The sequence below is a fragment of the Triturus cristatus genome, chromosome 9, assembly GCF_964204655.1.
Source record: "Triturus cristatus chromosome 9, aTriCri1.1, whole genome shotgun sequence".
Lineage (NCBI taxonomy): Eukaryota > Metazoa > Chordata > Amphibia > Caudata > Salamandridae > Triturus > Triturus cristatus.
The window spans coordinates 1,271,520,521-1,271,545,064 of record NC_140592.1 but is presented as its reverse complement, the minus strand read 5'-3'; the positions used below and the strand labels follow the sequence as shown (position 1 = coordinate 1,271,545,064).

The 24,544-nt window shown below is 46.0% G+C and overlaps 1 protein-coding gene across 1 annotated transcript in view; it reads left to right on the top strand.

The window, feature by feature from the left end:
* BAZ1A (bromodomain adjacent to zinc finger domain 1A) overlaps positions 1–24,544 on the top strand; it is a 758,495-nt gene that overhangs the window by 197,070 nt on the left and 536,881 nt on the right. The window contains exons 6-8 of the mRNA XM_085627428.1: positions 6,944–7,102; positions 7,494–7,596; positions 18,300–18,469. Coding sequence (XP_085483554.1) covers positions 6,944–7,102; positions 7,494–7,596; positions 18,300–18,469 — 432 coding nt within the window. The remainder of the gene's footprint in view (positions 1–6,943; positions 7,103–7,493; positions 7,597–18,299; positions 18,470–24,544) is intronic.

The following is a 24,544-nucleotide window of genomic DNA, read 5'->3' as shown; positions in this document are numbered from 1 at the left end:
TTCCTCATAAATGCAAGCTGCCAGCTGAGCAGGAACCAGTGCTACCAGAACACTTCCAACCCTTCCATTCAGATCTGCAGTCCTTTTCTCCTACCCCTTCCGAATCGGACGCAATACAGGACTATGGCGGGGAGGATACCATCTACCCTGGGGACGTAGATCCTGATAACCAACTACAAGACCCGGATCAGGCGTGGGATGATCCCACAGACCAAAGTGTCGCGCCACATACTCAAGATGCGCAACTCTCTATAACGTAAAAACGTCTCCTACAGAGGACACGGCTGCATTTAATGCCCTCATCGAACGGGCTGCTGCTCATCATGGGGTGGAGCTCCATTCTGACGCCATTGAAGACTTCCTGCTTGACACTTTCGCATCTTCAGAAAGAACTGTCAAAACCCTGCCCATGTTAAAAGGGGTTCTCAAACCTGCTAAAGACATTTTCAAGGACACCACAAGAGCACGGGTGTTAAATCCTAGGATTGAAAAAAAATACAAGCCTGCACCCGGTGACCCTAAATACATTAGGGGTCAATTGCCGTTAGACTCCATGGTGGTTGCCAATGCTCGCAAGAGAGCCCACTCACAAACGACTGGTGATGCTCCTCCCCCAGACAAGGAGTCAAAAGTACTAGAAACATCGGGCAAACGCATTGCAGCGCAAGCAGCGAACATCCTGCGCATTGCTAATACACAGGCACTCCTGGCACGTTATGACAGGTCACATTACGACACGCTGGAGTCACTGCTCCAACATCTACCAGATGAGTATAAGGAGTCAGCGGAGCTACTCATTAGAGAAGGACAACTCCTCACTAATGCATCCATAAAATGTGCCCTTGACGCAGCTGACACAGCGGCTAGAGCAATAAACACAAGCGTCATGCTAAGACGTCATGCCTGGTTAATAATCTTCGGCTTCAAACCCGAGATCCAAAACAATATTCTGAACTTACCAGTTAACACAGAATTCTTATTCGGCCCAGACGTTGACACTACCCTAGAAAAGATAAAGAAAGACACTGACACTGCGAAATCAATGGGGGCTCTGCAAGCGCAGCAATTTCGTAGTGGCTCCTTTCGTCGCACTGGAAATAGAGGCACAACAAGGGGTCAGGGGTCACAACAGCAGTATACTAAAAGTGGCGCACAAAGCACCTATGAAAAAAACAGGGGTGGATATCGTGGATCCAGCACCAAAGGCAGGGGACGTGGCTATGGCAACACCAGGTCCTCTCCGAAAAACAAGCAGTGACGCCCTCTCCTTACCCCCCGACCACATAACACCTGTCGGGGGACGACTCCACCAGTTCCTGTCCGCATGGAAGAATATCACCACGGACAGGTGGGTCAGGGACATCATCCAACATGGGTACTGTCTAGAACTAACTTCCACTCCACCCAACATACCACCAAAGCACCGTCCTATGTCAGCCGAACACTTAGATTTACTCCAGCAAGAAGTGCTTGCTATGCTCACAAAAGGGGCTATAGAAGTAGTGCCCATCGACCAGCAGGGCACAGGGGTGTACTCTCTACTTCTTAATCCCAAAAAAGGACGGCTCGCTCAGACCTATCCTAGACCTGCGACCCCTAAACCTATATATACTATCGGAGCGTTTCCATATGCTCACCCTCCAGCAGGTTCTCCCGCTACTCAGTCAGGGGGATTTCCTAGCTACGCTAGACCTGAAGGATGCATACTTCCACATACCAATACACCCTTCACACAGGAAATACCTCAGATTCACTATTCAAGGGAATCACTATCAGTTCAAAGTTCTCCCCTTCGGAGTAACAACAGCACCCAGGGTCTTTACCAAGTGCCTGGCAACAGTGGCCGCGCATCTGCGAAGACAAAACATTCACGTCTTCCCTTATCTGGACGACTGGCTAGTTCAAGCCAAGTCAGCACAACAATGTGCCGCCCACATGTCCCACACCATTCACCTTCTCCACGGTCTGGGATTCTCACTCAATTACCCAAAATCAAGTCTCCAACCAGCGCACGTACAACAGTACTTAGGCGCAACGATCGACACTCTGGCTGCCACAGCTCAGCCAACTTTAGTGAGAATCAACAGCATGTAACAGCTGATCTCCAAATTCCGACCTCAGCACTCCCTTCCTGCGCGAGTATTCATGCAGTTGATAGGCATGATGGCCTCCTGCATTTTCATAGTCCCAAACGCGAGACTACATATGCGCCCGCTTCAGGAGTGCTTGGCACGTCAATGGAATCAGGCTCACGGGCAATTAAAAGACCTAGTGTTGGTGAGCGGTCGGGCATACAACTCTCTGCATTGGTGGAATCCACAAAACCTTTGCAAGGGCCGACCGTTCCAAGAGCCTGTTCCACAAATAGTACTGACAGCGGACGCCTCTCTCCAGGGATGGAGAGCTCATGTACTCAATTACACAGTGCAGGGACTATGGACGACACAGCAAAAGAAGATGCACATCAACCTTCTGGAACGGATGGCAATCTTCCTAGCCATGAAGGCATTCAAAGTACTCCTGTGCAACAAAGTCGTGTTGATCCGGACGGACAACATGACTGCCATGTACTACATACAGAAGCAGGGAGGGACACACACTCCACAGTTGTCTCATCTGGCTCAGAGCATGTGGAAGTGGGCCATTCAAAGGAACATATTCCTCATGGCGGAACACCTCCCTGGCAAGGACAACCAGATGGCGGATCTGCTCAGCAGACACAGCCACCAGATGCACGAGTGGGAGCTACACCCATCAGTACTCCAACCGTACTTCCAGCAGTGGGGTCATCCAGAGATAGATCTATTCGCCACAAACAAACGCAAAATGCCAAAGCTTTGCCGCCAGGTTCCCACATCCACAGTCGCAGGGCAATGCGATATGGATGAACTGGTCCGGCAGATTTGCGTACGCTTTTCCCCCAGCGCCATTAATACCGCTGGTGGCACGCAAACTGCGACAGCACTCACTGACACTCATCCTAGTTGCTCCAAAGTGGGCGCGCCAGCCATGGTACACCACCTTTCTGGAACTTTCCGTGGTGCTGCATCAAAGGCTGCGGATCAAGCCCGCACTTTTAACGCAGAACCATGGCGAAATTCAGCACCCAGATCCGCAACAGCTGAACCTGGCAATCTGGCTCCTGAAGTCTTAGAGTTTGGCTACCTAAACCTGCCACCTGACTGTATGGAGATCATCAAGGAGGCCAGGAGACCCACTACCAGAGCTTGCTATGCAGCTAAATGGAAGAGGTTTGTCATTTACTGCAACAACAATGACATTAACCCGCTAGACGCATCCATTCAGAACATAATCTGCTACCTCTTACACCTATACCGATGCAATCTGGCATACACCTCAATACGTATCCATTTAACAGCAATAGCAGCCTATCTCCAAAACAGGCAGCACCTCTCTTTATTCAGAGTGCCTGCCATCAAAGCCTTCTTGGAAGGACTTGAACGAGTAATTCCCCCAAGACACCCACCTGCACTGGTGTGGAACCTCAACTTGGTCCTCACCAGACTGATGGGTCCGCCCTTTGAACCTCTCCATTCATGTGAGATTCAATTCCTCACCTGGAAAGTGGCTTTCCTGGTTGCCATCACTTCCTTAAGGAGAGTTAGTGAACTCCAGGCACTAACCATTCAGGAGCCATTCATTCAGGTCTACGCAAACAGGGTTGTCCTACGCACCAACCCCAAGTTCATGCCCAAAGTCATATCACAGTTCCACATTAATGAAACTATTGAACTGCCCGTTTTCTTCCAAAATCCGCAAAATGTCGCGGAAAGAATGCTCCATACACTAGATGTAAAGCGGGCTCTCATGTACTATATTGACAGGACAAAGGATTTTAGAAAAACTAAACAACTCTTCGTTGCCTTCTCTCCACAACACAAAGGCAACGCCATTTCCAAAGCAGGAATAACCAGATGGATCGTTAAATGCATTCAGATTTGCTATCACAAAGCTAAACGCACATTAACGGTTCCCCCACGAGCCCACTCAACACGAAAGTAAGGGGCATCCATGGCTTTCCTAGGAAACATCCCTTTACACGAAATTGGTAGAGCAGCCACATGGTCCACTATACATACATTTACCAAACACTACTGCGTAGATGTACACTCAAGATAGCAAGCAGCTGTAGGACAGGCTGTTCTCAAAACTCTTTTTCAGACTGCTGCAGCTGGCACTGGTAGCCGCCGCTAATAGGAGGTACTGCTATGTATTCTATGCACAGATATGAATTCAGCAGCCCACATGCCTAGAACTGAATATGCTGCTTACCAGTATGCATCTGTTCTTGGCATGTAGGGCTGCTGACATTCATATCGCCCACCCTCCTCCCCGGCGCCTGTAGCGGCTGCAGCACTCAGAATTACTGTATAGCATGGTCATCACTTACTGTATCTACTCCATCACTGCCACAATGGCGAAAAACAATCTAAAGATGGAGAGGATGCCCATGCGCACTGTAGTCCAGGGGAGGAGCCACCTATCTTGTGATACTTCGAAGACTCTTCCAGGACAACAATGTGCAATCATCCGGACCCAACACTAGGCAGCGATCTATGCACAGATATGAATGTCAGCAGCCCTACATGCCAAGAACAGATGCATACTGGTAAGCAGCATATTCATTAGATGACATCTGCAAAGCAGCTACATGGTCTACACCGCATACGTTCACAAAACACTATTGTGTAGATGTGTAATCAAAGCCAGTGTGGGCCAAGCTGTACTCAAAACCCTATTTCAGACTACTGCAACAGATACTGGTGGCCGCCGCTAAGGTATGGGACTGCTATACAATCTATGCATAGTGTGTAATCTGCAGCTCCTATGCCTCGAACGGAATATGCTACTTACCAGTATGCATCTGTTTTTGGCATGTAGAGCTGCAGATCTACACACGCCCACCAGCCTCCCCGGCTCCCTTTATCTGTTACAGTATTATCCAATTTGCTACAGCATACAAGGGCATCTTCCCGTTTCTTACAAAGCTCCATCATTTCCCTGCTGGCGAAAAACAATCTGAGGATGGAGCCGATGCCCATGCGCACTATGATCCTAGGGAGGAGTCACCTACCTAGTCACTTCCAAACACTTTCCAGGACCAAAACAAGTGCAAACATCTGGACCCAACACCAGATGGCGATCTATGCATCGTGTGTAGATCTGCAGCTCTACATGCCAAGAACAGATGCATACTGGTAAGTAGCATATTACTTTTAATTCTATTTCTCCATCGTGTGTATGACTTTTCAATGAAGTTTTAAACAACTGTCTCTTCCCCAAAAAGTAGCAATGCGTTTTATTCGAATTTCCCGTAGGTGTTTTTTTGTTACATGTGAGGCAGTTCTGGGTCCCACTAACCTATGAAAATTAAGATCAGCTGCCACTCCATGCTATTTTGGAACATACAAAGTACTACATTTTAAGGTTAAATATGCAGGCCTTATTGCTGTATTTACCTTAATGTCAGGACTGTGCTTTATTTTTATTTTTTTTTAAAGATAATTACTTGGTAAGTTTGATTACATTCAAAACTACTTCGTCTTCTTTGATAAAGAAAACTTAACCGAAGTTCACTTGATGTAGGTTGTATATGCCAATCTAAAAAGTGTCCCTTGGGACTCATTCTAAAGTGGCACCTTATGTGTCTTAGAAGGAACCCAGAGTTACTTAGACCTATTGATTGGACCAAAATTAATTGCGAAAAAAACAAAATATAGGACTGATACATTTTGCATGTTGTAATGTTTTGACTCCAAACAAGTGTAACAATTAACAAAGTGACCATAGTGCAGATGACGCGGTGCTTCAATGGTGATTATTTTTACACAAAACATAGCTAACACTGTACAATTTCCAATTGTTGTATGCATTGATAATGTTTTTCTAAGTCTGTGTGGATTTGGAATCCCTTGAAGTTAAATTACACGCAACAACCAAGAGGGAAGGTTTGCTGATGTTTCGACTCCTTGTGACTTAGGGTTTCGCCAGGATGTAGTCATCAGACAACCACAGCTATCCCAATCAAATGTTTGAGTGCCGGGGTTTTCTTTAACTACTAACACCGATCCACTTCAGGCCAAACGTGGCGAAGCTGGTCCCTTACAGACAGAACCAGTACCAATATTGCCAAATTTTCATTCCAAGTTATTCTTCAACAAGAATGTGGTGGAGCTAATTCCACTCCATTCAGCCCCATTGAAGTGTGGAGAGTAATCATTCTGAATACATTCAATACTACTTTGTCTTTTTTGATAAAGGAAACTCAACCGGAAATTAATTGGTGTAGGTTCAATGTATGCACAAATGAAAAGGTATCATTCAGTGTAACTTCCTCAGAAAGGAATTTTTCTCCAGTTAAGGATGTTATGGGATCCCTCACTTGGACAGGACTACTTCATTCATGTTTGACTACCATGACAAATTGTGTGATGAAGTACTGGTATTACTAGTATTTTTAAAATGTTTTCTTTTGACAAATGTATTTGAATAAAACATAAACCTAGTGTTTTTATACATTGAAGACAATGTGTCCACTACGGGTTACTTTTATGCGCCAAATCACTAAAAGTGTATGCTATGTTCCGTCTTTTTGATACTTATTGAGAATAGATTGTCTAGCTTTGCTCAAATATGTAGGTGGGTTTCGGTTCAGGATTTCGAGGTTTCTCTCTTTTAACAAGGAAACTGTGCCCATCTGACTTGGAACTTAGATACATTTTGGCAAAGCAAGCATTTGGTTACTCATTGTTACAGTAAGCATTAGATTGCTAACCCATTCATTTCGGAATGTTCATTTAGCTGCTTTTATTTGCTCTGAAGCTAGTTTCGTCTTTATGGAGCCATATTTGTTGTTCTTGTCCCTCGTTTCATGTGCTGCTTTGTTGAGCAGGTGATTACAGTCATGTCTCCTTTGTTTAAGGCGACCTCCATTATCAAGTACAAGGTCTGCGAGAAGTCCTTCTCTCAGGCTTTTCCTGATGATCCACCTGCCTTCGCCTCTTCGCTTCCAACACCACAGAGGAAGCCGCCCAAAAACCGGGTAGTTGTAAGCCCGGTTATAAATCCGGTGGTGCGTCCGGTAAGTGATACATTCAAGAAGTTGGAATGGTTAAACAGCCTACATTTTCATTAGTCCTCTCTTGTCGGTGAGTGCCGCAGGAGGAGCAGTCATTCACAATTATTACTTCAATATACATTGCGTTCTATGTAGCCGACACACAGAATTTGTTTTATCACTTTGAAAGTGTTCTTCCACCTTGATTGACAATGAGATTAGGTCTCTTGTGCTTCTCTTTTCTTTCTAGTCTGTCCCCTTTTTTAGAAGCTATTCTGAGCCTTCCTGGGTCTTGTTTGTGAACTCTGCATTAGTATTGTTCTGTGCCTATGTACACTAGTGGGCTCTGTTGCTCTCACCTTTTGCCACCTTTCCTTTGCGTGTTTTCCTCACAAGCTGATATTTTTCCTTTCAGATGGATGGCTTTGTCAGCAGGCCAGTTGTTGGTGTCGATCAGTATTATGCAGCCATGGAAAGGGAGAAGCTGCTGGCGCTTCGAGAAGAGATGCAGGCGATGGGCAAGTGTCCTATACTCCCAGACTTACCCATGTCCCCTTTTCAGATACTACAGCTCCATTTGCATGATCAGCTTTGTGTCTTATCTCCATACTTTGTTTCAAAGGTTATTTTTTCTTTTTTTAATGACTATCTGAAAAATGAAAAATTTCCTAACTAAAGAAGGAAAGTTTCAGTTCTGTTCTCTTCCAGGGGATCCTTATCAATAGTCATAAGCACTGAATATTCCCGCCCATGTGCGGGGACCCCGGAAATAATAACATTATATATGAAGAACATATATATACAGCTCTGTATATGTATAAACATATATTATTGTTTCCCAAGCAAATGCAGCCCCCATAGAAGGCTATACAATGTAGACACAAATATCCAATAATGCACCATAGGTATAATAATACACCTAAATCTAAATTTTTTTTTTTAATGAGGTAAAACACTCATGATAAAGAAAAGTGAACACTGTGCAAAAACACAGATCCACAAAACATTGTTAGCCTGCAGGCTGCATTGCAATACAATACCATAGAGACTGAAAAGTCTTGTACAGGTAAAAACTGGCACCGTGTCTTTAGGGCAGCCCTGACTTCAATATCCCATCATGCCTCAGGGGTGACAGTTGGGTCAGTTGTTCTTTCCGGCTCCTTCAGTCAGGACCCTGGAATTCAGCTCTCTTCTTTTTTGAGTTTTCAGTCAAGAATTGTTACTTTTATAGTAATTTTTTGGGCTTCCTCTTGTTAAATTCTGTCGGGGAAGCGTATTCCTGTGTTTTCTGACTAGATTTAACATTTTTTTCTGTCAGAAAAATGCCTTGTTTATTCATGCCGTGTCCATCCTGTGGCAAAAAGAAGGCCTCTTCAGACACACACGATGTGTGTATCGTCTGTCTACCAGATTCTCACTCTCCTGCATCCTGTCGTCACTGCAAGGACCTTTCAAAGAGGACTTTGAAAGAGAGGGAGAGAATTAGGCTTTATGGCCTATCGGAGCGGTCGACGTCGAAGCAGCTGGTCTCTGTCTGTTCTCCATCGGCGTCTGGCTCGGCATAGAAGACTCCAGCGGCGGGATCGTCGCTGAGAGGTGAGGAGTCCAGGGGGAGTCATGCTTCCAAAAGAAAGTCCACGTCGACGCTCGATCCGGCGGCGAAGCGCTTTTGTTCGTCGTCGGCTACTTCCACGTCAAGAAAACATCCTTCGACGTCGAAGGAGGGTCATCGCCGATAGACGTCAAGAAAACATCGCTCAGCGTCTAAATCGACACCTAGAGAGAAGTCGACGTCGCATGAAGAGCACAGGCGTTCGACGTCGAAATCTACATTGACGTCGAGGCAAAGATCGTTGTCAAAAGATCCGGCAAGATATTCGACGTAGAGACCTGATTCGCCGTCAAGAGAAAGGCGATAGTCTTCGAAAGTGCTGACTACGTCGAGGCAAAGATCATCGTCGGAACATCCGACGTCGAGGCGGGTGCCTCCGTCGTCTAAGGTCTCCAGATCTTCGGAGAAGATGGTGACGTCGAGGCGAGATTCCCCGTTGGGTTCTAGGCCTCCGTCCAGGACAAGTCCTCCGTCGACGACAAGGCTCTCGACGTCGAGGCAGGACACATCGCCGGTTATCCTCTCTGCGTCGAAGTCCAGATCTCCGGTGATAGGCCTATCACCGTCGAGACGGTCCCCCGCGGTGGGATACTAGGAAACGTCACACATTCGTGTGACTTTCAAGAAAGTATCGAGACGCAAATCTCCTCATAGATTGGTATATACCACATGGGAGCACGATTCATCGCGTCCGATTTTCAATTTCACCTTCAGCCTCTGAAGGCTTGAGATCAAGATCCGGATCACTGGAGGTGTTGGGTCTCTCTCCAGCTCCTCCAGTGGAGCATACATCTCAAGAAGAGGACCATGTTCTGCCTCAGAGCCCCGTCAGGGAAATGCCTCAGAACACTTCAATGATTCAGGCAGTTAAGGATTCCTTAACAAGATTAAGGTCTCTGGATCCACCATCACGACCAGCAAGATCCCATTCTCGAGGAATAGAATTCCAAAGGCGCTCACGCTCGCCCAGAAGGCGATCCAGGTCCACCTCTCATAGACTAGTCAATCAGATCGGGGAGAAGGCGGCGGAGGTCTCCCTCATCCTCCTTGTCAAGCCGTTCGTCCAGAAGGGATTACTCACCCACTCTCTCAGATACTCCACCTAGAGTGTCGCCAGTGGACGACATCACCACCTTCCAAGATGTGTTGTGCAGAGGAGTGACAAAGTTGAACATTCCCAGGCTTGTTCAAGAAACCACCTCCTCGGTCATCTTCGAGACCGTTCATGAGCGAGCGGTGTCTCGTCCACTGTTGCCTTTAGTCCCTGGGTTGCTTAAACCAGTAATGGATATCTTCCTCACGCCAGCGATTATCAAATCTGTGCCGGCGCGGATTCTTAAATATCGTCCGGCTCCTGAGGATCCTCTATTTCTCAAGGCAGACCCTCCACCGGACTCTGTGATCACGGCTGCTGCCAGAAAAACTCATTCAGTGGTGTCGTCATCCACAGTGCCGCCGGATAAGGAAAGTAAATCACAAGACTCTTGGGGGAGAAGAGTATGTGGCTCGGCGGCCTATAGTCTGAAAGTGGCTAGTGCCTCAGCGCTTCTGGGGCGCTACGACAGATCACTATGGGACTCCCTGCAGAGATTTATAGAAAAAACCTTCCGAAGACAGAAAGGACTTTGAAGAAATCTTGCACGAGGGCAGCCTAGTTTCAAACCAAGTGATAAGCGCAGCAGCGGATGGAGCAACGTTGGCAGCACACTCGTATGCTCATGGGATTTCCGCCAGAAGATCTTCTTGGCTAAGGCTGACGGCCTTGAAACCTGAAGCACAGGCAAGAATTCTGAATCTGCCTTTCTCGGGTAGTTCGCTTTTCGGTTCTCATGCGGATGACGAAATGGCTCGAATTAAGTCAGAACTCGAGACCATGAAAGCCGTGGGGCTAGAGAAACGGAAAGAATTCCGTCGCCGTAGGGGAACCGACAGGTGTAGCTACCAACAGAGGGTTCAAACCCCTCACTGGCAGAAAAATCAAGACCAACAAGGGCAAAAGAAGCAACAATTTCAGTCCCGCAGATCATCCAGGGGACGTGGAAATAACCGCCAGGCCGGCGGTGGAAACAAGGCTCAAGGAAAGCAATGAGAGACTGCTTCCTCCAATGTCGTCCACCGCTCCGATGGGAGGAAGTATTGCAAACCATCTTCCAGAGTGGCAATCCATCACAAAGGACAAGTGGGTTCTAAATATACTGCGACATGGATACTCGCTTCGTTTCCAGGGTCCTCCTCCCTCGATCCACCCTGTACAATCATCTCAACACCTCAAGATGCTAAGAGAAGAAGTGGCGACCCTTCTGCTCAAATCAGCAATAGAAAGAGTTCCCAGGGCGCAGAGAGGGAGAGGAGTCTACTCCAGATATTTTCTAATTCAAAAAAGAAATACAAAAGCAGAGTTCAGACCCATCTTGGACTTACGGACACAACAAGCATATAGACGATTGGCTGATAAAAGGCCCATCGCCTCAGAGTGTACACTCACAGCTGGCACACTGCCTGAATCTGTGTCACAGATTGGGGCTCAGGGTGAACTTCAAGAAATCCACCTTCACACCAACCCAAAGGATACACTACCTCGGTGCAACTATAGACTCCGCAGTAGGAAAAGTGTTTCCTTCGGAGGAGAGACGGTTATCCCTGATCCACAAAGGCAAGCAGATTATAACCAACAATCTATCTACAGCGCGACAGATTTCGTCTCTGCTAGGGGCCATGGCATCTTGCATATTCCTGGTGCCCAATGCCAGATTGAGGATGCGTCCTCTCCAACAAGATCTGGAGGACAAATGGGGCAAAAGGAATTCACTGTGGGAGGAAACAGTCTGTCTTTCCTCAGCGGCCAGGCAGTCAATCAAGTGGTGGTTGAAGCCACTCAATCTACAGGTGGGAATTCCTTTTCTTCAAGAACCCCCATCTCAGACGCTGATCACCGACTCATCCCTGCAGGGTTGGGGTGCGCATCTGGGATCCGTACAGATCCAAGGACTATGGTCCAGCAGCCAACGGTTGTACCACATCAACATGCTAGAACTCAGGGCAGTCCACCTAGCCCTCAAAGCGTTCCTGCCCACAATCGGGACGAGTCCCATGCTAGTACAAACGGACAATACCACCACAATGTACTACCTGAACAAACAGGGGGGTACTCGATCCAGGACACTCTCGCTGGAGGCTCAGTCCCTGTGGCACTGGAGCCTAGCAAGGAACATTTCTATAAAGGCGGTGCACCTGCCAGGAGAGCTCAACGTCAAAGCGGACTTGCTCAGTCGTGATTTTCAAGATCCAGACGACTGGGTACTCAACGACGAGGTGCTAGAGGGCATCTTCAAGGAGTGGGGACGTCCGCAAATCGATCTCTTCGCGGACGAAAACAACGCGAAATGCCGAGGCTTTGCCTCAAGATGCCATCGGCCAGGATCCATAGAGAATGCCCTTTTGATCGATTGGTCAATGACATTTGTGTACGCCTTTCCGCCTCTCCCACTGATCCCCAAAGTGGTGACCAAACTGCAACTCTCGTCTGCCAAGATGATCCTCATAGCACCGGACTGGCCGAGGCAGTGGTGGTACACGGATCTCCTCCACATGTCGATCCGACCTCACAAGCGCCTGCCGTGCAGACCGGACTTGTTAACCAAGATGCAGGGGAAGATTTAGCATCCCAGTCTTCCCTCGCTGAGCTTAACAGCATGGCTCCTGAAGTCCTCCAGTATGGCCATTTAAACCTTCCCCAGGAGTGTATGACCATACTGAAGGAAGCTAGGAGGCCTTCTACAAGACACTCTTATTTCTGTAAGTGGAAGAGGTTTTATGTATGGTGTATTCAACATCAGTATAACCCTACAAAATGTCAAGAGGAAGTGATTTTGCCTTCTCTTCTTCACTTAGCCAGGGTGGGGTTGAAATTTTCATCCATTAAAGTTTACCTAGCGGCCATTACAGCATATAGGCGCTCCCCTTCGCAGCAGTCATTCTTTAAGCTGCAGGTGGTGAAGGATTTTTTGCAGGGGCTCAAAAAGATTTACCCCCAGTAAGGCCTCCTCGCCTTCTTGGGAGCTGAACTTGGTTCTTTCGAAGCTTATGAGTTCACCTTTCGAGCCCATACATAAAGCTACTTTGCAGCACCTTACGTGGAAAACAGCTTTTTTAATAGCTATCACTTCAGCACGTAGGGTGAGTGAAATACAGGCCCTCTGTTCTAAAGAACCCTACACAATTTTTCATCTGAATAGGGTAGTGATGAGAACTCCTCCATCTTTTTTACCAAAGGTGGTGTCAGATTTTCATGTTAATCAGACTATCTCCTTACCAACCTCTTTTCCCAACCCCTCCTCGCCAGCTGAGAGGGCGTTGCACTCTTTAGATGCTAAGCGGGTTTTAAAATTCTACCTAGATAGGACTAAGGCTGTCAGGAAATCTGACCAATTGTTTGTAAACTATGGTGCTTTCCGCACAGGTTTTGCTGCATCTAAGCGTTCCATTGCTAGGTGGATTTGTCAGGCATTAAATTGGCTTACCAACTGGCGCAGAAGCCACTGGTCGCTCGACCTAAAGCGCATTCCACAAGAGGAAAGGCGGCTACTGCTGCTTTTCTCAATAATGTCCCACTCTCCGATCTGCAAAGCAGCCACTTGGAGATCTGTCCATACATTTACGAGGCATTATTGTCTGGACTTGGACACCAGAGCAGACACTCAAGTAGGACAAGCCTCCTTGAGGAATCTGTTCAATAACTAATTTGTCAATGGTTTTACTCCATGTATAGTGCAGTTCTCATTTGCCTGCAGGTGGAAGGTGGGCTTGCTATTCTATTCAGTGCTTATGACTATTGATGAGGATCCCCTGGAAGAGAAGGATAAGTTACTTACCTGTAATCCTAGTTCTCTTCCAGGGGTATCCTCATCAAAGTCATAAGCAACCCACCCGCCTCCCCAGGCAAATAAGAGGACTGTATTATTAAATATGGAAGAAGTATATCTTTGTGTTTAGGACTACGGTCCCACAAAGAACAACTGACCCAACTGTCACCCTTGAGGCATGGTGGGATATTGGAGTCAGGGCTGCCTTAAAGGCACGGTGCCAGTTTTTACCTGTACCAGGCTTTTCAGTGTCTATGGTATTGTATTGCAATGCAGCCTGCAGGCTAACAATGTTTTGTGGATCTGTGTTTTTGCACAGTGTTCTCTTTTCTTGATCATGAGTGTTTTACCTCATTAAAAAAAAAAAAAAAAAAAAAAAAGATTTAGGTGTATTATTATACTTATGGTGCATTATTGGATATTTGTGTCTACATTGTATAGCCTTCTATGGGGGCTGCATTTGCTTGGGAAAAAATAATATATGTTTATACATATACAGAGCTGTATATATATATGTTCTTCATATATAATTTTATTATTCCCGGGGTCCCCGCACATGGGCTGGAATATTCAGTGCTTATGACTTTGATGAGGTTACCCCTGGAAGAGAACTAGGGTTACAGGTAAGTAACTTATCCTTAAGGACACAGACATGGATTATGCTTTACTTTCGTTACTGAATTTTCACAGCAGCCATCAAAAGGCTACAACTCCAATTAATACATCAGTAGGTCCTCAAACATGTGACTTGCATAAGCATTAAGTGTCCATGTCACTATATAATGTAACCTCCTCCTGTTGTCCTCTTTCTGTGCACGAAGGGTGGCTTTAGCAATGCATGCCCTGAAGGATGGCTTTTACCTCCTTTTCCTAGTCTCCAGTTGAAACTCATTGTTTCACTTCATTAACCAGAAAGAACTAAGAAAAATACTAACTCCGATACCTATACTTGATGATTACATCACAAAATACCAATCCTATCCGTGCACATCATTACCAGTAAATCAAAGTACAATACATCATCTAAATATTATAACGATTCAACATACTTATCCCCAACGTAGCCTGTTCTACTTCTGATAGGACTGTTCGAATGAAGAACGGTGGGATAATCATTTTGTGTCTTCAATAATACTGAAACTTCCATAAAGATAGGTAGGAATTTCTTCATTCTATGTCAGGATTATAGCCTCTGATTATACTCTTTTAAAGCTTCCTTTTTGATTGAGCCAAAGATTGCTTGACTGTTCCACGCTTCCTTGTGGTTCTATCACCAGGTCATCTCTGTTCTGGACACTTCTGTCAGAATCACTTCCGCAGAATAGGAAATTCCCATCTGAAGGTGCTTGATTTTCAGTTGTGGTAGGGCCTTGTAATATAATGGACCTGGAAAGATCTCTTGGATAGACAATAGAAGTCCATCTATCCTTACCAGAGTATGAAGAGAAACCCAACCAGACGCAATCACTCTCCTCCGTTCTTTTTTGATCACGTTGACCTTGCTGTAAGCTAATTCTGGGATAGCTTTCTGGGAATCTATAGTAAAACTGAGAATTCCATGCTGAGTTTTGGAATCTGATCCGATTTGCATTGATTTGATGATGAATACCAAGTCCTTCTGAAGGAGAACAGCCAATTAAGCTTGGTTCCGCTGTGTATTCATGTCCTGTGCCATGAAGATCATGTCGTTTGGGTTTCTTCTAAATCTGCAACCCCTTGACTGCAACCAAGCCACCACTGATTTTAGCAGCTTGGAAAAGCACAATGGACAGAAGAAAGGCTGAAGAGTATCACTTTGAAGTTCCAAACCTAATCTCTCCAGAGGAACTGTAAGAATTGGTATCAACAGGTAAGCGTCCTTCAATTCCGACCTGATAAGCCAGTCCCTTTGCCTAAGTATGGCCATTTAAAGATGGATGCCCTCCATCTTGAAATGTCTGTAGATCACCCACCTTTTGGACTTCCGCAGATTCATAACTGGACGAACAAACCCCCCCCCCCCTTTTTTTTTTGTACTACAAAGATATTGCTTAAGAATCCCCTTGGGTAATTGTACGACTTCTTGATCATTAATGCTGCAGACCTCTTTTGCGAAGGAGATGGGATGCGGCCTTACCTGTTGGATCTGAGGTTCCGATATCAGTTTAGAACTTCTAAACTGTCTCAATGATCAGTTCATTGGAGGTAATATCCTCCCATCTTCTCCGGCATTCTGCCGCCAGACAGGGTGCAGTTTTCTTTACCGGTATTTGGAGGACTCAGTTTTCAATCTTTTAGGGCAGCCCAGTGGACGGTGCGACTCGTGAAGCCCAAAGCAATTGATTACCGTTTGCCTAGACCATCAAAGCTAGACCGTCCTTTTCCAGAGCATGTCCTATTTGATTATTGAAGCCACATAAGGGGGAGAGCGGGAGCCTAAGCCCACAGCTCAAGTGTGGATGCAAGAGCATAGGCCAACAGTTAAGAGCAGATAATTACCATTCCTACAATCCGTATAAATACACGAGCACTTATCTGAGGTCGCCGTGAGCTGCAAAGAAAGAGTACAATGTGAGGACGAAGTTACGTTGTATAGTCTAATGAACTTTTATATTGGTTATGGAAGTCACATGTTTGACTTATTGATGTATTTGTGGGAGTTGTACATTTGTTAGTGGCTGCTGTAAAGAAAGTAAAGCATAATCCGCGCCTATGTTTGACATAGAATTTCGGATAGTCTGTGATGAAAAATATTACTCGTGTTGATTTCTTTTGAACACCAGAAGTGTGCATTAAGGGCCATAGGTTCACTTGTTGTTCAAGCATGTTCATATAAAGAGGAATTGACTGGTGCCTCGGAACTGGAAAAGGACATTTGCTTGTCTTCCTTTGTAAATAGTTGTTTTCTCCCACTGAATATTTTATTTTTCCCACCCTACAAGGGCATGCGATGGCTGGCACTCGAGGGCATCCTTGAGGTACGGGAGGCATTGAGTACTCTGAAGTAAAATGTTCTGCCCTTGCATTAAGATTGCCCCCCTCGTTTCCCGTTGCATGCCCCGACTACTGTTTTACAGACCCGGCCTTCCCTCTAGTTGCATAGACTGTGGAACTTGCCATAAAAGCTAGTGAGTAATTGTTCAACACTTTCCTCACCCTGCCATTTTCTGTCTGTAGCAATTGGATGCGTTGTAAAATTCCTAAGTATATATAGCCTTTATATAAGTCTTTTGTTTAGGCATAGCGTTTTGGTTGTCCACAAAATATATATTCTATTCTGCTAAGGGCTTTGTTGGCTCTTTTCAATCACTGATCTGATTGAATGTAATTCACATTTTCGTCCCCACCCTCCCGCACACAGCAGGTGTGCCATTGCATGCTTTTTAAAAATATATCGTTTCTACCCATTTTTATTGATAATTTTACAAGGGTCAAGGAGCTTCCCAGATGTTGCTACTGCTCCCTCGCTGAAGATTGCAGTGCACTACACCTTACCTCACACGATCACCTTTGTTAGTGGCTGTAAATCAATACAAGACGAGTTCCTTTTCATGTGCATGGCAGACCACCTTTGAATGGTCTTCCAACACATTCCAAGCGAGTGTGTACTAATTCACGAAAGATGCTGTAGTCAATCATTCGTGTAGGCTTCGTTATGGTGTAAAAATGAGATTAATAGGTGCCACACCTGATGAATATTGCGCTTAAGCCTCTGGGCTGCTGAGAGGACTGGCTAGTGGCATACGTCATACTCCTATCTACTACGCCCACTATGCTCAGGCATTGCAAATAAACATGCACAGAATCTGTGATGGGCCAACCAGTACATTATAGGTTTCTGAGCATCGGGTCTATTTTGCTCCATCCCTATTGTCATGTTTAACTTTATATTGCTGAAGCCCCTTATTTTGCTCATCACACAACCGTTCCAGTGAATCCTAATGCCCACAGTATACGTTGTTCTGTGCATACAATTGTCCCAAGGAAAAAAAGTAGAAATTTCTAAGTCTTCATTTTATTGAAAAATAGGCAATCTGTGAACACCAAATTCTCTGAACAGTCTTATGTATTGCACATAAGCAAATTGATCATTCAGAAAAATTGAAAATTGCATTTTCTTCATATGGCGAAAATAAAACCCTACCAGCAGAGGTTGCAGGAGCGACTTGCCTTAAAGGGACATCTGTGCGCTAGCAGCTAGAAAAGCTATCTGCATTTCCTGTGCTGTCTGATCATACAGAAATATTTGTTTAATTAAATTTAGCTCCTATTGGTAATATTCTGCAATTTCATAATTAAATAACGTAGGCATTTTATTTTTTACATTGTTGGGTGAAGGGGCACTTGGCCAATGCAGACTTGAAGAGGTCTTGCGGGTGCATGATGGTATGGCGCTTGCCTAGTAAACAAAACCTACATAGGTGCTTATTGTTACTGACAAAACACATTCTGGCCCAAATAGGATGTCCAGACCTTCAATGGAGCGGTCAGTCTTCTGCTATTCCTGTTAAAGCTTGCTTAAATGCCAGCTGAATTTCAATGCTTCTGTCCTTATTTCCTTATCTTGGCAAATGCTTACTGCTGACCCAAAAGGAAAGCAAAGGCATCTTACCTCGTCTTTGCCTAAAGTGTTTCATACAGATATGTTTGAAAACTTGTTATTAGAGGCCATGACCATTGCTGTAGTAGTTGGGGCATTCCCTGTTCCATCAGCCATTCAGTTGCCATGTGAACTTTCTTTATGTGATTTATTTTTGTTTTTGAGCAGCATATGAGAAAGCAAAGATGCAGAGAGCACATTTCGATGTGATGGAAGCTGCCAGGAGACGAGAGCGAGAAGAAAGGGAGAGGGAGAGAGAAGAGCTGAGAAAGCTAATGGAGGAGGAGCGCCTAAAGAAGAAAGAGGAGAAGGAGAGGCAGAAGATGGAGCGTGAGAAGGTCATTCTTGCAGGTGTTGGGGATTACAAGGAAGTTGGGAGTGGTGTGGGAGGGCATGAGCTTTGTTCTCATATTCCCTGTTAAAAGAATTTTGTATTCAGTCTGTAGAAAAACAGTGCATGGAGTCAATCAATCAGTTCATGTTTTTAGAACACAGCTTTTTGCTCCGGAGGTTCTCCAGGCGCTTGCTGCTGGTCTGTCGAACATCCTGGTCTTGAGTCCCCCCCTGAACTCTGTCAGCGATGGTGCGGAGATGGACGGGTAGGGTGTTCCATGTTTTGGTGGGGAGATTGGAGAATAAGCATCCTCCGGTGCAGCTACAACAAATGCGTGGCATCTCTGCGAGGGTGACATGTGCTGAGCGTAGGATCCTGTGTGACTGGTGGAAGTGTAAGCAGTGGTTCAAATAGAGCAACGGTTGGCCCAGCACTCAAGTGAATTAGGAGTAAAGATTGTTAGTTAGCCATAATCACAATGCAAAAGAGCAGTCCATCAAGATCTTCCCAATCAGGTGGTTCAAATAGGCAGGTCCTTGGTTATGGAGAGCTTTGTAGGTGTGGGTCAGGAGCTTAAAATGCCATCTCTTCAGAACACGGAGCCTCTGTAGGTCCTTCAGGTGTTGGGTAATGTGGGTTCTTTTGGGCAGGTTGACGATCAGTCTGGCCAACGTGTTCTGGATCGACTGTAACCTTTGCTTGATTTCAGTGGTGGTGCCGACATAGAATGCGCTGCTGTAGTCCAGTCAGCTGGCAATGAGCACCCAGGTTACCATTTTCCTGGTGTTGATGGAGAGCCCCTTGAAGATCTTGCGGACCATGTGTTGCGAGTGGAAGCAGGCTGAGGTGACTGCGTTGACTTGACATTCCATGGATAGTTCTCGGTCGAGGATGATGCCAAGGTTACAGGCGTGGTCTTTTGGAGTGGGGGTGGGTTTAAGTACAGATGGCTTCCAGGAGTTGTTCCAGAGGGTGGTGTGCTTGCTGAAGGTGAGGACTTTGTCTTGTCTGTGAGTTTGAGGCAGTTATCCCTCATTCAGGCTGAGACCTTTTTCAAACAGTTGTGGAAGTAGATTTTTCCTGAGGTTGGGGGTGGAATGAGAGAGATATGACCAGCTGGGTATCGTTGGCATAGGAGATGTTGATGTGGTGAGATCTGACAATGTCCGCGAGTGGTGGTGTGTAGCTTTTGAAGAGGGTATGGCTCAGGAATGAAACTTGTGGGACACCAGAGATGTGTTTTGCCAAGGAGGGGGTGAGGGGGGGGGGGGGAGGCTTAGCGGGGGGGGGTGGACTTTGAGTTTGTCCAGCAATGAAGGATGCCATCCATTTAAGATAGTCATCTGTGATGCCGATCTGTAGTAGGCGCTTGATGAGTGTGTGGTGGGAAACCGTTTCAAAGGCTGTAGAGAGGTCGAGGACGGCTAATTTTCCTTTGTCCATTAGGGTGCGAATGTCGTCCACTGTGGTGATCAGGGCTGTCTCTGTGCTGTGGTTGGATCTGAGGCCTGACTGTGATTGGTCCAGAAGGTTGTTTTTCTCCAGGTGTTCAGTGAGTTGGAGGTTGATGGCTTTCTCCAGGACCTTGGCGGGAAGGGGAGTAGCAAGATGGATCAGTAGTTCTGAAGCTCTCTTGGGTCTGCTGAGGGTTTCTTGAGGAGTGTTCTGACCTCAGTGTGTTTCTAGGCATCTGGGAAGGTGGCCATTTGTACAAGACTTTGAGGATGATGGTAAGCTGGCTGCTAATTTCATCTCTGCCGCGGTTGAAGAGCTGGTAGGGGCAAGGGTCAGTGAGTGAGTGCCCCCGAGTAGTTTGTGTTCATTACCTTGATGTGTCGTCTGTGCCGAGTTGTTTCCAGGCGGTGAGTTGATGCCCAGCGGTGGTGGTTCACTGATGGCTGCAGAGGTTGGTGGGTTGGGGGTTGAAGTTTTTCTAGATGGTTGCTATCTTGTGGTGGAAAACGACTGCGTCGCAGAGTTCCTGTGTTGCTGAGATTGCGTTTTCGGTGGCTGATGGGCAGATAAACTGATGATGGTGAAAAGGTTCTTTGGCAAGATTGGAGCTGGTGTTGATTGGAGCTGGGGTCTCCTTTTTTGATTGTAAAGGCATTTGAATTCCCGCGCTTTTTGGCCACCAGCCTTTCACAAGCTTTAGTTTTCTTTCTAGCAGCTGCCCCCATACTGTTTTTTTTTTTTTCTTTTCTTCGTACTTCACCTGTTAGGATCCCTGAACATTGTGGCTCTTCACTTGTTCTATGGTTTAATCAACCCGCACTCCTTTCTTATCCTTTAGAGATTTGTTTGTTTAATTGCTCCTGGAATATGATACCTTTTTTGCCTTCCTTGAAGTGGGCAACTGTAAGCCTTGCTTGGCAAGTTCTTTTAAGACCTTTCGGAACTTAATGTAGACTTTTCTTTGTGCTTTAGTTCTGTCTAGTTCTGTCTCCCCCTGCTTCCACCCTTTTTTAGTGCATAGTGTTTATTTTGGATTTTTTGTGTCCCACATAAACAGTGAACATTTGCAAATGAAGTGAAGTTTCTTAAAAGCATGGGAGCATTATCAGTCTTCTGCCAAGAAGTGAGGGGATGTCTCACCGCTACCATTCATTTACGTAGAGATTTCCTCAGATACAGAGCAGAGTTTCTTTCATTTCAGCAGATCGACATTCTCAGTGAACCTCTCCTTTGTGACACCTTTGATCCCAAACAGACTTGTTATGTAGAGGAAACAAGCTGTGCAACAATGCTTTCTCCAGTTGCACCATTCTCTCCCAGTTAACAAATCAGATGCCTCTGAGGGAGTGTGTATCGAGCTGGGTTAAGTTGCAGTACCCTCACACGATTTGCCTGGTATTTGCAACTTTGACTAAACTGTAGTGAGTTCCTGCTAACCAGGGCCCCAGTACCAGTGTTGTGTCCCTAAAAATGTTCAATTATAACCCCCAATTGGCAAAATGTTTAGTACCCTCTGCAAGTCCCTAGTGAGTGGTACCCCTGGTACCTAGGGCCTGAGGTAAATAAAGAGGGTCCCTAAGTGCAGCAGCACAAATTGTGCTACCCTAAGAGACCCCTCACCAAGCACATGCAAGGCTGCAATTACACGCTGCACGTCTTGGTACAGACAAGTGAAAACACCTGTCACATCCCTGTGTGCCAGGTCCCCTAACACTGCATATATTATTTGTAAGTCACCCCTAAAGCAGGCCTGACCGCTCTAAGGCAGGGTGCTAAATATTAGAAATGAGGGCATACCTGCATGAGCTTCATGCCCCGTGCTGGTCAGTCCTATTACTGTCACTTCAATGGAAGCTATTGTAAAGCATGCTGGACACTGGTGAAAATTAGGTCCCCCAGCAACATGATGGCTTCACTGAAAATAGGGGTGTTTGGTATCAAACATCTTATATTGATAAGCCCACACTGATTACAATGTTGGATTAACCAATACAGGCACCCAGAGGGCACATTAGAGGTGCCCCTGAAAACCCACCAGCCTCTGGTGTGTTCACTGACTGGTCTCTGATAGCCTTCCCCCTAAACACTGTTCTGACCTCCTAGGGTGAGAGCCTCTGCTCTCAGGAGAAGAAAAGCCTGTCCAGAAGAGGGTGTAACACCCCTCTCCCACAGGATGACTTGCTGATGAGCCTTCCCAGGCCAGCAAGCTTCAAACAGCTGCTGCCTTTGGAGTGTAAACCTAGCTCACCTCATAGGAGAGGAAGCAAACCCCCCTGTCCGGAGCCACTTTTACACCTAGACAGGCAGGAAAATTAGCTAGTCAATTAGGCGTGCCACCCCCAGGCTTGTACCACCCCCAAAGTGTGCTCAGCTGAGCTGTGATACACTTTTTCAGAAGTAGCCATCTTTGTGATGGCATACTTAGGAATTCTGGGGCAGGGTTATGGCCACTTCCAATAGGAACTGGTCATATATGGGGTGTATTGACCAAGGGTCAATAGCCCATTGGCTACTACCCTACACTCCCCTAACGCCCCTAAATTGAGTATTTAGGGGAATCCATTGATGCAGAAGAGCAGATCCTGGCGACCTGCAGAAAGAAGACTGAAAAGGGTTGCAGAGCAAGAACAGAAGACCCAGCAACTGACTTGGCGCCAACCCTGCCAGCTTGCCTGCTGACATCCCCATGGCACCAAAAGTGGACTTGTCTGCCATCTGTTGAGTCCCCGGAGCCTGGAAGACCTGCCAGCACTTCGACCAGGAACCAAGACCTCCTGATACCGCAGAACTGTCCCCTGCATTCTGCAGACTGCAAAAGAGGAACAGCGAGGACTCCGTAGCTGCCAAAACCAGACGCCGCCAGGCACCACTGCACCTAGCCCCCCAGCCAGTGTCAACGTGGGCCAACGGTGTCCGTGTGGTCCCCAGACCCTCAAGTTATCGAATCCACTGTGGAGTTACTCCTCGTGAACTCACCAATGTCAACTGCAGCCTCTGTTAGCAGCCCCCCTTAACCGCGAGTGTTGCTGCCCTCTGCACCCAGGCGCCCCTTCTTGAGGGGATGATTACCAAAGATGCCCCCACGTCTCCCAACAGCGCAGGAACCAAAGCCTCTTAGTTCCCTCTTGCAGCCTCTTTCTACTGTGACCATTTTCCATACGACAACATTGGGCACCTCTGCACCCGGCTGCCCTAGTGCAGCTGGTTGTGTTCTGCTGGTACTGCCTTTGAGACTGCCCACCACTCACCTTGAGTCCTGGAGAAGGACCCAGTAAGTTGCTGATAACTGGTAAACCACATGATTTTCCTCCCATAGATTTACATTGCAGATCTCAAATATTTAGACTTTTTTTAACTCAAAAATATTTCTATTAAAAAATCTACAGACTAGAACAATTATCTTCAGATGCCTAGTCATGTATAAAGATACTTCATATTTGTATAAATTTGTGTGGCTCTCCGTCCTGAGTGGTCTCATTTATTAATCATTGTGTGTATTTTTAGACGTCTTGCACTCCTCTGTGTTAAGCATAAGTTTGCTAGACTACACTATCCCCTAACAAAGCACTTTGGATTTGCCATACCAAGCCCCTGTCCACTCATAAAGGAACCCCTTGACTCTTTACATGATAGATCTCATTTTTATATATCCTATTAAAAGCCCGGTTCCTACCTTGGTGGTGTAGTGGTGCGATATAAGACTTGACATCTGCTGTACCACTTGGTTAGTAAGTGATTCCACTAAAGAATCCAAAATTGTCGTTAGTTAAAAATGTTTTTTTTTCAATTTACGAATTTTTTTCTGAGTTGTTTTAAACTAGCTGTTAAGGCCTTGGTTAAGTCCCTCTGTGCAAAACTGTTTAGATTTTAATGTGTAGTAAAGTAAGCTTGGCTTTTAGAAAAGTACTTCTGTAAGTTCTTTAAAATGTTCCCAACTACTTTAAAAACATTTCTAAACCAGGGACTTCCCAGGAGCTCAACCTGGCACGCAATCATTACCTTAGGTTGCCTCAACTTAAGGAGCTCTGTAGAGCATGAAAACATACAATGGGACCTAGACCCACACAAGCTCATCTGCAGCAGTGACTGGCTAAAAACGACAAGACCTTGACAAGTACAGAATACCCACCCCCAGGGAACCCTGAGGTGGAGGAAGTTGACATCAGCCCGCCACTAGTCCCTCAGAAAGCAACACTACTGTGAGCACTCCTAGTAGTGCCCCAGAAGAGATAGTTATCCAGTATTGGATCTTTCAGAGAATCACATGCATAAGTCATTCTCAATCATCAAAGTGGGCGTCCCACGGTTCCATAGTAAAGCACTATACGTTAATTTAGCCTAGGCTAAAATGGCTCTAGGCCATGAAATTTAATAGCCTATCTATGTCCTTTTTTTTAAAAAGAACCAAAATTTGGACGATGATCAAGGTTGTAGCATCGTCTACAACCTTCCCAAGAGAGGCTGAGTTCCTCATATTTTTACTGCACGTCATGTGAGAAGGGAGTCTCCCTGAGCTGTGCTCAGTTTCCTCACTCAAAGGCTATTTTCAACTTAAAGTTGACTGTCAAAAGCCCTCTTCTGTCATTGGAAGACCTGTGGGAAGAGAGTGCACGTGGATGACCAC